Genomic DNA, 13,696 nt, shown 5'->3' with positions numbered 1-13,696 from the left:
GGAGGGCAGGAGGCCTGGCCAGGGGCCGGGGCGGACCCCCCCCCCCCCCCCCCCCCCCCCCCCCCCTTGTGGAGCATGCAAAACCAACTGACCTCCACTTTCTGGCATATGTGATCATTTAGTTCTCCATTTATATACCAGTAGAAAGAACCTGAGCCCTCCAACTTGGAAAACAAAGTTAGAGCAGTGTTAGATTTGAGCTCTTCAGAGCTGAGATTCAAAGAAACCAGTGTTGTTTTTCCCTTGCTCTTGGGTTATGTGGCAATGTGGCTTGCATCAGACTGGGTTGAATTGGTTCTCCAGTGTTTGCTCTGATGCCCAGCCATTACATATCCCTTAGTAAAGAGATGGATAAATTATGAATCCCTTCAGGCTGAGCTACAGGAGTTTGGAGTGTGTTATCTGTTGCTGCAACACATCTGAAAACCCAGGTGCATGTTGGCTTAAAGTTGACTTGTCTCTGCTACCAGAATTTGAATTTTAGATGTTTTAATCAAACCATCTCCAGCTTGGTGTCTTGGTTTCTTCTCATAGTTTCCTTGGCCATTGAGTGTGATGTCTTTGAAGGATAGTGTTTCATTCTGTTCTGACAGATTTCTTTGACTGCCGCAATATGTGTCTCCATTGTCTGAAGAAGACCTCATCCATCTGTTTTATTATATATCACCTGTTAAGACTTGCATGTAACACAATTGGTATTAGAGGCTTCAAAATTTTCTGCTGAGGAAGGCTACAAGTGCACAATTCTGGAAGCAAAAAGCAGGAACCTTTGAATTGGGATTGCCAGAACTGAATCCTGATTATTTGCATCAGCTCAGTGTTTCACTGATTTTCACTTGGCTGGAAGTGACAGATCATTAAAGAGAAAAAGTGATGCCTTTTCTGTATGTGAATAGTTGGCTGGAAAGTGGTATCATCAGAGAAATGGCTTCTTTAGTCCTAGATTCAGTCAGAATCCCAATGGTCAAGCTAGAGGCATATCTCCTACCTACTCAGTTTTTGGAGTGGCAGAGCCTCATTCCAGGGCTGTATTTGAATAATATAAAATCTGACCAGGCTTAATTTCATCTGCCAGCAACAGTGAAGCCTTGACTTGCATCCTGGGGGACACGACAAAATGTGGTTCTACAGATTTCACTTCTGCAAAACTAGCTTCCCACTCGCGCCTTGTGGAAAAAACCCTTTCAAGGTTTGGGTCGCTCTTCCCCTTTGGGGGTGATGCATCTTGCTGTAGCAAAAGGATGTACCCAGTACGTACTGTGATGCCCTTTCCAGCTTCCTTTCCTTTGAGAAGTGTGATACAGATGCTTCTCTTTTGGGATGGGAAACCCTTTCTGGTGGCTCAAGAGAAAAATCTTTTTGTATTTTTTTATAAGCTGCCTTCATTTTAAGTTGAATCTCTTACACTCATGATTTAAAGAGAGGTCTCTGAAAAGAACAGTTACCTCCTGTGGAGACTGTTGTTGTGGAATAGTGGTTTCTGGGGCTGCCAGACTAGAGTTACCTTGATCCCATTCTACTAGCTTTAAGAATTCGTCATTGGGTTTGATGGAAAAATACACCTATTCCTGACAACTGCAGAGCTGTTGCTAGCGGATCTGTAGAAATCTTTGATCTCTTTGACAAGAAAAGGTTATCAGAGTGGTATCTGAAGTGTTATCTAGAGCTGATGGAATTTTTAATTTTTTTTATACCCACCCCCACCCCACCCCCGGCTCTGGAGTCACTGCTTGTATGAAGGAATCTGAAGTCAGCACACTGGTAATTGTGTGGGAACACTGCTTTGAGTCACCCATGATGTAGCTGAACCTCTACACTATCAGAGGTTATTCACCAGTAGCCAGAGCTGTTGAATTGTACCATCTATGTGTACATTTACTCCCTCCTTTTCTTACCCTCATGGTAACGATCCTGTGATCATGTTCCACTGAGACTCCGTAGTTAGTAGCAATTAGAGTAATACTGGGTGTGCTCACCTCTGTGTATTTGTGCTGAGCACTAGGATAGGGAGGAGGTTGTGAACACCTATTCTTATGTATGTTTAAAAAAAAAAAGTATATGTGTTCAAGTGATAAGCTGTCTGTTCACCTGTATGAATGTTTATGCAGGCTGCTTGCTTTGAAGAATTTGGTCTTGCTGAGTCTACGGCTTTAGAGTTAGTTTATGGGTTGAAGTGAACAGTGGTGAGATGCTGTGACTTGGATGGTGGTTACAGCATACGGCAATGGCTTTAATAAAACAGGCTTTTATGTAAGCTGGACAGGATGCAACCCTCTGTTGTTCTAAGGGACTGCAGCAATTTTGGCCTGGTGAAATTGCCTTGTCTGCTTTTGGTGAGACCTTTTTTCTGGTTATGTACGGAACATAGTTTTTTCAACCAATGATTTGTTAAAAGTTTCTATTTTGTTTTAATTGTGTAGGACACCTGATGATCTCTCAAGGCAAATTGTGGCCCTGCAGCAAAGGGAGCTTGTGCTGAAAGAGCAGAACTCTACCATCACGAACAGGTGAGTGATACCAATAGTGGATGCTGGTAGCAAGACACTACTATATTAAAGCTTGTAGAAAGAAAACAAGGACTGCAAACTGAGAGAATGGCTCTTTAGATTCCCTTGCTGTTCCATGGAGCCTTCTATGCTGTCTTCTATTCTTTCCCGCGTTGATGAAGAGTTTTTTGCTTACTTAAATTCTTACTTAAAGAAAAAGACGAAGAACTGTGGGCGGATGCAGTGAAGAGTTTATCAGCTTTATTTTATGAGCTGAAGTGTTTGCAAGGGGAAGTGAGCTGTTTTCCCAGACCATCTCATCTGGAAAGGGAATGTCACAGCAAAATGTGCAAAGTAGTCATCTGGGTATGGGAAAGGGAGTAAGAGCCCTGCAGACTGTGATTTGACTACTTAAAGGACAAGTTTGTATAGATGGTGGTGGAAAAGTACGTTTGCAGTTTTGGTGGCCAAGTACTGCTAGGCTTTGGGACGAGCACTCTGTAGAATGAGATATGTATTTGAAACTAGAGGGTGTTTAAGCCTTTGCCCTGGTGTGGGAGTGAATATCTAATAGGGGAAATGAACTTATCTGCCAGAGCCTAACTTTCTAGACTGCTTTGGTTACTCATAGCATTTCTTAACATGGTTCCGTAGCCTGCCAGAAAGTGCTTCTCATTCTCGGTACACGTATTCTTGCTTTTCGCACTATTTCCTCACATTAGGACCCTGATGTCTCTTCTTGTTAAAAACAATACCTCTATCTTTCAAAAAACTCCTGGACTGTTTGCATTGCGGAGGTGTTAGCTGACTTGTCTAAGTAACAGAAGTGTGGAGAATTTCAACCTTCGGTGTAAACATGTTGGATATAAAGCATTCAAATACTGTGTAATTGAGCACTGGACAAGCGCTCTTAGTTTGTCTTGGGCTGCATTTGCTAAGGTGTCTCCTGAGGTATGTGGTAGATTTTGGTTCAAGGGATGATTGTGTTCTGGGCTCCACCTTACTAATGATGGACAGGATTCAAGCTGGGTGTTAAAAGCTTCGTGTGTGTGTTGCTGATGTTAGCGAAACTACTTAGTCGGCTGTAAAATTGTTAGCCAAGTGTAAATTCCCATGAGTGCAGCTGGCCAAATTGTTTTGTGGTTTTTGCTAAGAAGTTTAAAGGGGGAGAAAAATCTCACCAATATAAAAAAGACATTTCATACATTAAAAATAAACCAAGCAAACCCTCAAACCTGCAATTGATCAAATGATCAAATAAAAGAATGGTGATAATGTTTGAGTTATTGATTTTTATTTTTTTTCCAGGCTGCTTCTCACAGCCTGTCAGAGAAATGCTTTTTCTAAATTTATTAATGGCCAAGGGGAATCATCTGTTGAAAAAGCAGCCTTTTGGTAGTGCCTGTTCATGCTGGATGTAATTGTGCCAATTTAGTTTAAAAATAAAAACATGATTAAGATTACTTTTTGATTTCAAGTGAAATGGGCTGTAAAGCTGCTTAAATTAAAATTCTGACATTTTCTTGATGCAATGCTGTGTGTCATTTCCAAAACTGATAATTTCAGCTTTCTTCTGTCACATACCTTATTCTGTCTTAAAATGTAGGCAATAAGATACATTTTTAAAAACCTTTCATTACAGATGATTTGAAAGTTCCCAGGAGAAAGTCTTGAGTCTTTGGAAATAAAACCTTGTTAAGGAAGCAAATCTAATTTTCGCTTTTCCCTGAATGACATCCAGATTTAACTGATGGTCTTTTTTATTTGTTTCATAGTAGTGTTCAGAATGGTCTGTGTATTACAGTAACTTAATATGTGATCATGACTCCCTCTAGTGATTGAGCCAAGCACTTATTCAGCTTTTTATTGTTTTTTTCAGCTAAAAGTTCTTTTGCCCTTAGTTGAAATGTGTTAACTCTTCAGTACTGAGTGTGCTATGTTTGATTTATAAAGTCAGTGGTTATGCATGTATAGAGAAATGCGCAGTACAAAGACAAAAGAATTTTTGTGTGCCCTAAGAAGCTTTGATTAATTTTCTCCATTAAAATTAATGATTCGGTAGATGCTTAAGAAAACATCATCAGAAGTTGGCATCTGAATTTATTTTTTGGCAATGAAGTGGAGAATCACAGATAGTCCTGGCTTACTTGTTGCTACAGTGCAAAATTCAGTTTAGTAGAAGAGTTTTGAGTGTGGTGTTAAAGATGGTGATATGACCCTTTTCCCTAAATGGCTGATATTGAGTCTGTACAGTGAATGTATGTTTGGTTGTCACTGAGCTTTTAAACACAGGCAGAAGAGTGCCTGGAAGAGTTTTTTGCAAGCTGATTATTCTTTCTCTCGGTCTTTACACTGCAGTCTTCTTATTGTGTTTTTTATTCCCAGTGATGGTACCTTTCCCACATTGTGTAGTGACTGTGATAGACACTTGCCAGCTACTATTTGTCTCACAACCTGACAAATAGTCCCCAGTCTCTTTTTGATAAGAGGAGATGCTTGGTAGCGAAGCAGGAGTTAATTGCTAATGTAGCAGAATATGAGCAGGACTTGACTTCGGAAAACAAACCAGGCATGGAAAAGGTATCACAAGGAAACAATTTGCTATGTAAGGTCCCATCCGTTTCTGTAAAACTGGAGATGGATCTAGCTCAACTGCTTCTCAGTGTCCCTTAGTTGATCTAGAATGGAGAGTTATGGTATACAAACACACTGGTAACAACATTTTCCAAATGGCATATGGTTTCACTAAACAGACTAAATTTATTTTGTCTCTCTCTTCCATTCTTGAACTGCTTTCCATTTGTTACTGTATATTTTTTTAGAGCCAGTGTTTCTGTTATTGAAAAGGCAATAGAGGTCGTCACACCACAAAAAGGCTACTTCGTTACAAATCAGCCTTTGCATTGATACTCCCCCTGCTTCTGGCTTGGGGATCTGAAGCCCAATCTGTGTTTTGTGTGACCTGTGCAATTGCCAGTGTCTCAAGGCCTCCCAGAGATCAAATGATGATGCATATCATATTTGCTGTATCACTCAGATTGAATGCTTTTAGACACAGAACCACAGGACTGAATTTCCTGAACAGTGGGTTCAAATCAATTTCTTTTAACAGTGATTGTTTACATGTTTGAGTTGTGTAGACTCCCTTGGAGTTTGCTATTTTTGCTAGGGAGGAAAACCTTCCTGTGGTGCTAGCGTGGGGAAAGAGGAGAGGGTCACTCTTGCACTGAACGCATAAGCAGCAACTCACTCCTCTTTGCAGCTTCAGGATCGCTGAGTAATGTAGCTGAAAGTGTCATTAATAGCGCATGATGGAATCTCACTGCTGCTTTGCAGTGTGTTGCTACAAGTTGTGTAAATAGAGTAAATTATACCTTCAGCAGTAACAGCAGGAAGTATCGTGGAGCTTTGTAACTGCAGAACAAAGATAACAATCCAAAGGTTTAAAGGCTCAAAAGAAGATTGCTTAGGGCCACTTTGACAGCATGAAGTGTACCTGCTCTGCTGTTTAGGGAAAGGTAATGAGGGAAAGATGGTTTATTAGTGGGTCAGTTTGACCATGCAGCCATCATTTGTTTAAGCACGATTTTCCCCCCAGAGTGTGAATGCTATAGGCGTGGTACATTGAACTGTACTTTTTCAGGAAGACTTGATAGTTGTAGCTTGTAATATGGAGAGTTGGCCAAGCAGTTTATAAGCTTTTGTCTTATGGAAAAATGATGTACTAGTTACACTATTTTTTTTAAGTGAGAAAAGCTGCATAATTATTTTTTCCAGCATCCTATCTGTGTATTTGGAGTTTCTGGAGAGATTTCCTAAAACAATTCTGGCAAAGCATTCTAGAAGTTGAAATATAGGGGAAAACTTCCCTTCTGTCATGGTTTAGAGTCAGCCAGCAACTGAGCACCGCCCAGCCGCTTGCTCACTCTCCCTGCCTCCCGGTGGGATGGGGGAGAGAATTGGAAGAGTAAAAGTGAGAAAACTCGTGGGTTGAGATAAGAACAGTTTAATAACTGAAATAAAATAAAATAGTCCCCCCCCGGCCAGCTTTCCCCAGTTTCTGTACTGAGCATGACGTCCCATGGTATGGAATGTCCCTTTGGCCAGTTTGGGTCAGCTGTCCTGGCTGTGCCCCCTCCCAGCTTCTTGTGCACCTCCAGCCTTCTCAGTCGGTAGAGCATGGGAAGCTGAAAAGTCCTTGACTAGTGTAAGCACTTCTTAGCAACAACTAAGACATCGGTGTGTTACCAACATTGTTCTCATCCTAAATCCAAAACGCAGCACTGTACCAGCTACTAGGAAGAAAATTAACTCTATCCCAGCCGGAACCAGGACAGCTTCTCATCAGTATTGTCTTCTGAGACGGCTAAGCATGAAGGAATGACGCTGCTTACAGTTTGACCTTTGCTTCAATTCTGTAGGACGGGCTATGAAAATGTGCTTTTTTTGGTTACTTGTGGTCCCTTCCAAAGTGATAATTTCTTTTCTACTTTTGCTCTTGTTGTCTTTGCTTCAATTCTGTAGGACGGGCTATGAAAATGTGCTTTTTTTGGTTACTTGTGGTCCCTTCCAAAGTGATAATTTCTTTTCTACTTTTGCTCTTGTTGTCTAAGTGTAATATTGACTTTGGACCATTGAGGTATCTTGTAGAAAGTCAAATACAAGGAAACACATAGGTGAAGTTAGTACTGAGCAGGATGAAGGACACACAGAAAAATGGAAGAGGAGTAAATCTTTGGTTCTGGTGTTGGGATCCTGGAGCTGATGGCTTATTCTCATCACCTAGTGTCAGAAACCCAGCCATGTGTTTTGACATATAGTTTCATATGTGAAAATGTATACATAGAATATGTTTGAAAAAACATTTTCCTTCTGCAAGTGCTCACAGAGTTCTGTTAAGAGACATGGTTGTTTACCACCTTTATTCATATAAATCACGTAAAGCTGATTTACCCAAAAAACCTGCTGTGTATGTTGTTGCTTAAAAATGAAATAAAAAACTAAACCATGGAAGGCTGGGAAATGTAAACTGCAAACTGAACAGAAAATGCTTTTGAGTTGGGCAGCAGGGACTTTTTTTATTAAAAAAACCAATGAATGAGTGATGATAAGCTCAGAACCGTCCATCTCCATAAGTGCTGTTAGCTCAGAAGTGTGTTGTAAATCTATTGCCCATCTTCTCTTTTCTTTGGATGTCCTAAGGAGTGTCAGTCACAAATATAAATAGAGCCTGTCAGACTTCTTCCCCTAATCTTCTGGAAAGTTGGACAGAAGTTTAATTACAGTGAAATGTCTTTTATCTGACAGAGAGAGAAATGCTAGCTTTTTGATAGGCTTTATGAGTTATTTTGTGATCAAAAGAAGCACTTAATGTCTAATATAGGACAAGGTTAGGGATTTTATTTTTCTTCTCTTGTTCATCTACATAGCACATTGTGCCTTGATTTATATGTGGAGATGTGTGTGTACCTAACACAAGACAAATGTTTATTCACAGTGCTTCAGGGCAATATTAACTGCTGGCAGGTTCTGCATTCATTTATAGAGTAATATTATGAAGAAATGACTAGTAGGTATTGCTTTTTCTTTTCTCCAAAATGGATCTTTCATGCATTTTTATACCAGAAGGTAGTTGATAGTGTCCCATTAAGTGACTAGTCTACTGTCTCCAAATAAACATACTCAAATACTAAGCTTCCAGAGCAACGTCTGGTTATTCGTGACTCTAATTTGATAGATGCAAAGCTTTTCCATTTTTTTTTTTCTATTGTATAGTTAATCCCTAGCAGAAAATAGGAAGGCAAAAAATAATTTAGCTAAGACATTGACTTCTGCTTCCAATTCTAAATACATGGTATTTTGCCCAGACCTTTGCTTTTCATGATTGTGCCATTTTTAGTCTGATTTCCTGAGGAAGTGAGGCTTACTACTGTGCTTTGTGTGTGTACGTAGATGAGATTGTGCCTACCCTACACTTTTGAACTTGCTAGTTTTCTTCTGTTAAGTTTGGCAGATGGTAGAGGTCTCAAAAATAATAAATTCCAGCAAGTTTAAGGATAACAGGTCTCCATCTCCAGGAGAGACGTCCTGTTGGTGCAGCTGGAGGTCATGCCCTGTTAGGTATCGGAGCCCTGCAAGCAAAAGACCCTCTTAAATGTCATGTTGACAGTAAGGCTCCTATCGGAGATCATGCCTTCTTAGCCACCGCTCATTCAGCCTTGAGACTGGCAGTGAGTGAGCACTATTCTGATACCATGGCAGTATCCCAATCCATAATTTCTGCTATACCAAGTTCTCCAAAGGCTCGTGGCATTTGATAGTACTGTGGTAATGTTGTTGGTATTGGTATTGTTTTCATGCTGTTGGTATGAGAAATGGAAGTCTACTTGAGTCAATATTCAACTTCGGAGAGGGAGATCCATAGGAAACCAGGCAACTTTGGTTTTTGAAGCTTATGGTGTCTTTTTCTGTTTAAAAGAAAATATATAGAAAAAGCCTAAAGAACAGCCTACAGGGGACAGACACAGCTGTAACTGTACCATCTTTTCAGCCTGGAGCTGTGTGGAAACTGCATAGTGCAAAACCAGTAGAAATATTAGTTTCTTACCTTATATTTGACTGTGCTTCTTGGAGAACATTCAAGGAGAACCTGTGCAATGCCTCTGTTCAGTGCTCTGATCACTTTTAATGATTAAAAAAATTGTAGAAGCTATTTAGCTCTGTTCTTAGGGTTTTTTTGGTTTTTTTCTCTTGTTCCAGGATTGTGATTGACCCTTGTTGTTCCTACTAGCATCCCTGATGTTTGTGTATCTTTTTATTACTAGAATGAACAATAGCTTTCATTTGTTAGCGCTCCTCTGGAGATGCTGATTCAGCATTCCCTTGGGTGTCCAGGTAGCAGTGTGTATTATTAACCAGAAAAATGTGTGTGTTAAAAAAAAACCAAAAAAACAAAAAAAACAAAAAAACCCAAAAAAACCCAAAACAAAAAATCGATTAATTTGATAGGAAGCATAGACTGTTGTTGATGGTGTGTTGAACAGCAGACACTCCATGTTTCAACATGAAGCTGCATTGTAAAAGTTATGGAAGGAGAAATCTGCCTAGCATTTCTTCTATACATGGCTCACATCTGCACTATAAATCTTTCACTTCTGTGAGACTAAAATTCCTAAAAATCCTAGATGAAATAGGTGTATGTTAATACTGGTCTTGAGTTCTCAGAAACTAGAATGAATATTTAGAATTATTTAAGTACTTGAAGTCAAAACTTATCTATTTTCATTATTCGTATTCTTTCCTTTTTAGCAGAGGGATGCTGTGATCAAATTAATGATTTACGTGAGGCTGATGGGCCAAAGGAAGACTGCCCCACGTCCATGTTATATTTGTGATATGAATACAAAGGGAGAAATTATAATCTTAGCTATGCAGTAGACAGCAGTACAAAAATATTCTACTTTGAAACCAGTACTATTATGTAAAATCTTGAATTCAGCCTGTTGCCAAGCTTTGTATAGAGCTCTGGGAATTGTAGTGATTTAAGATTTCTGGTGCTTAGGGATTTGTCTTTTATTGCCTCTGCAATAGGGCAGTAAGCCTTGAAAAACTTTGAGAGTCGGAAAAGAGGAGGGCCCTCCAGTTTGGTAGTATCTTTAGAATGAGTCTTGAAGTCATAAGGATGGTTCCATGGATATGGTAGAAGAATGTGGCCTGAGAAGTCTGGACGTAGTTTCTGGAGAAGCTTTGTGTTTGCTTGGGTTCTGCTGAGTCACTTAATAGAGTGACCTGAGTTCCTCATATTCTCACATGCAGATCCAGAAGTCCACATGAATAAAACCAAACATCTCTACTCCATATATCCTGTCTAAACTGTACCTAACTATTTTTAAGGCAAATAAAACACATTAATGCCTATCTATCTGTACCTGTTACGATTTTTTTTGTTCCCTTCTCCCCCAAAAGCACATGATACACATTCGTTTCTTCCCATATACTATCTTAAAATTATAGTACTGACCATGGCTCTTGAACTGTTCCTTTGAAGTGTTTTGTGATAAGTCATCAACAGTCAAACAAGGTTGCGTATAACCGTTTTGTCTCTTAATTTGTAATGCTAGAACCGCATTATAGCTTTCCTGAGCAGTCATGAGAAGCCAGAGGAAGATTGGTGGCAGAATGAATTTTCTGTCTTTTGTACCCGAATACCTATTGTAGTTGCTGCAATAACAGGGGGTATCGAAGACTATGGATTTTTCTGAAGTATTTTAGGGTACTGTTTATATTGTTGATTTTAAACAGATTGATGGTTTCCCAGTGCTTTGGAGGGAGTGGGGACAGCCAGAATACATTGAGGCATTTTAGCAAGGTAAACGTGAATTCTGTAGAATTTTGTAACTACTGTGAAGTAGCGTCAGTTCAAATACTGCACAGAATATGGTTATGTCTAAAAAATAGATTGTCTTGGCTGGGATGTCTCAATCAGCTGATCATATCTGCATGTAAACTTTGTTCAGCTCTATAGCTAATCGCTTGTTTAACAATTTCTCATCTGGATCATGTCAACTCTACCACATGACTTCTTCAGCCAGCTATTATTGGTATTTTCATTCTATATTTTAATCTTAATATTCTCTGTGTCTGCTTGTATGCACATGTGAATGTATAGACCGTGGTGCAATACAGTAAATGCAGGAAATGCTGTAAGTATATAGCTGTTGGTGGGGGGAGGGCATTTTTAATTAGTTATAAATATTTTCCTAATGTCAAAGTCTTATCATCTATACAAAAGACAAATACAGCTTGAAAAGTTTAATCAAAAATAAAAAGTAAGCTGCCTTGTCTTTTTTAGCTGTGTAAGGCAAAAAAAACTTGTCATAAATTGCAGTCAACCCCCCCACCAAAAAGCAGCTTTCTTTTGCTGCTCTGAAAGTTAAATGACTAATGCGCATAATTTATTTGAGCATCTGTGCTAAAAACTTGCATACCAAGTTTTAGTTCAATGTGATCAACAATGGCGAAAATTAGGATTTATCATGGAAATGCTGACGGCTGTGAACATGTGTAGGCTAAACCGGTGCCTGACAAACCTTCTTATTGTGCAATGCTAATGGTGAAACAAATTTTTTTTTCTGCTGTAATTGCATTTTTCCCCCCCGTCTGCTTAATTTTCTCCTTTTCAAATTTGGTGGTTTTAGTTGCACTTCATATTTGGATTCCTGCTTTTTCTGGAGTCTGCATAAAACCTCCTGAGTTGTCTTGTGATATTTCTAAGCGTAAGATACCCTGAGCTTTCTGGGTGAGCAAGGGGAGGGACAGCATCCTGAGATCTAGCTGGTGCTTTGCAGTAACGTGCTCAGAACGGAAGATGGTGCCGGCAGCCTTGGCAGCTGCTCTGTCTTCCCTCCCTTCCTCCTCCACCTTTTGTGTCTTCCACAGCCAGGGTGCTGTCACCAGGATTATAAATTCTGGAGCCAATTAGCTAAAAAATGTTACAAGTGAAAGGAAAGAAACAAAAAGCTGCAGAATATCTTGATGTGAATATGCCTGTCTTGGAAACTCTTCCTGTGGAGACGTCAGATGTAGCCTTTTACTACAGCTCTGGTGAAGCATCAGACACTTTTGAGGCATCTGGTTAAGGAAGGAGTAGTTGGTATGGAGGAGTCAAGCACAGGGAATCAAGGCAAGGCCTTCTTAGGAAATTGTGCTGATAATATAAGGTCTTCTGTTAAACGTTGGAAAGATCCTGAGGATGTGTTCGTGCCTTGACAGTGTGTGTTTCTTTATCCATCCTTGTCCACAAGATTTATTGTTGAAGCAAATTTCTTGGTTTGGTGTGTGGTTTTTTTTTTTTTTTTTTAGTTTTCAAAGTCAGACTGATTGCTTAGTTTTTGCATGGGCATCACAGAGGAGAAACCTGTTTATAGCCAGTTCTTCTCTCTCTCTCCACCCCCCCACCCCCCCACTAGTCGGTGTCTTTTCTGGCAGTAGTGATGCAGCCGTGCTCTGTTGCTTAGAAGAAATTCTGGCAGTGTCTCGGTGCAGTCAGTCTTTTGCAGGAATGTGTCACTCCTTAGGAAAGGAGATGGGGTAGAGTTGGAGATGGGTTCGGGAGAAGTGGTTGGCAACTGGTCCAGTTATTTTGTTGCTGGTGACTTTGGGTATTTTTTTACTGTAGCCATATGAGAAAAACTAGTAGGATCTGACATTCAGAGGGCCCTTTGGGGCCAGATGCTTGGTTGGAAGGCTTAGGCATTGTACTCTGTTAGAGTTCAGAGCAGTGTTCTAGCAAAATGTAATTTCCTTTCTGTCGTATCTTATGTATGGCCTGTTTTTACATATTTTCAATATTTAAAACAATGTTCACATATTCATAAGTTTTAAAATACATTCTCACTGTTAAGAGACAGAAATCAGTAAAAAAACCTCACAAAAATCCCAACAACAAACCCACAACAAAACCCTTTTATTCAAGCAAGAAAAATCAAATTCTTATGAGTGAAATAACTACTGCAGAGGCTTTCTGTTTCTCAGCCAGAAAAAGCTTCTGAAATATTTATGGAAATAAACCAAAATGTGTCCCTTTCTGGCTGTACAAATAAGGGATTATCAGATCTAGCCTATGGCAGTTGCAGTACATAGAGTCCAGAGTATCTACTACTAACAAAAGAGAGTGTATGCTTTAAGAAAATGCTTTGAGGTTGGTTTTGTTTTTTTTAATGGGACTCTACTGACAAAGTATCACACATCCATGGGTTATCCTAATGAAAAAAATCCCTCCTCTTGCACCTTGCATTGGAGGTAAAAATTGTCACCAAGGCAATGCATTAATTGACTCTTGGAAACCAAATGTATCATTTATGTTGATGCATCTTTATCTACTTAAAGAGCAAGACTGAAGTCACTTCATAGCCCTTTCTCTTGTAGCTGGGAGTGTGGAGCAGTGCTGCTTACATCCCTTCCAGTTGAAAGGATCTGAATCCTGTGCTGCGAAGGATATAATTGCAACACAGGTTGTCTGGCTGTGTCACACTCCCAATTTATTGAGTGAACTTGTTCATCTGGGTCTTATGCCTTGGTTTTCATTCTACAAATCTTGCACTGCTGTAAGCATTGGAGCCTGTTGAAGTCAGAGTGCATTTTGATCATTCACAGAAGAATCAGCAAAACAAGGTTTGTAGGGAGAAGTAATATCTTTTATTAGACCAACT

The 13,696-nt window shown here is 39.7% G+C and overlaps 1 protein-coding gene across 1 annotated transcript in view; it reads left to right on the top strand.

Annotated features, from left to right (window-relative positions):
- Window positions 1–13,696, top strand: part of MAD1L1 (MAD1 mitotic arrest deficient like 1) — a 393,552-nt gene that overhangs the window by 41,054 nt on the left and 338,802 nt on the right. The window contains exon 10 of the mRNA XM_009286395.1: window positions 2,421–2,507. Within this exon, the coding sequence (XP_009284670.1) occupies window positions 2,421–2,507 (87 nt within the window). The remainder of the gene's footprint in view (window positions 1–2,420; window positions 2,508–13,696) is intronic.

The sequence above is a fragment of the Aptenodytes forsteri genome, unplaced genomic scaffold (assembly GCF_000699145.1).
Source record: "Aptenodytes forsteri isolate BGI_AS27 unplaced genomic scaffold, ASM69914v1 Scaffold55, whole genome shotgun sequence".
Taxonomy (NCBI): Eukaryota; Metazoa; Chordata; class Aves; order Sphenisciformes; family Spheniscidae; genus Aptenodytes; species Aptenodytes forsteri.
This window is presented reverse-complemented; position numbering and strand designations above follow the sequence as displayed.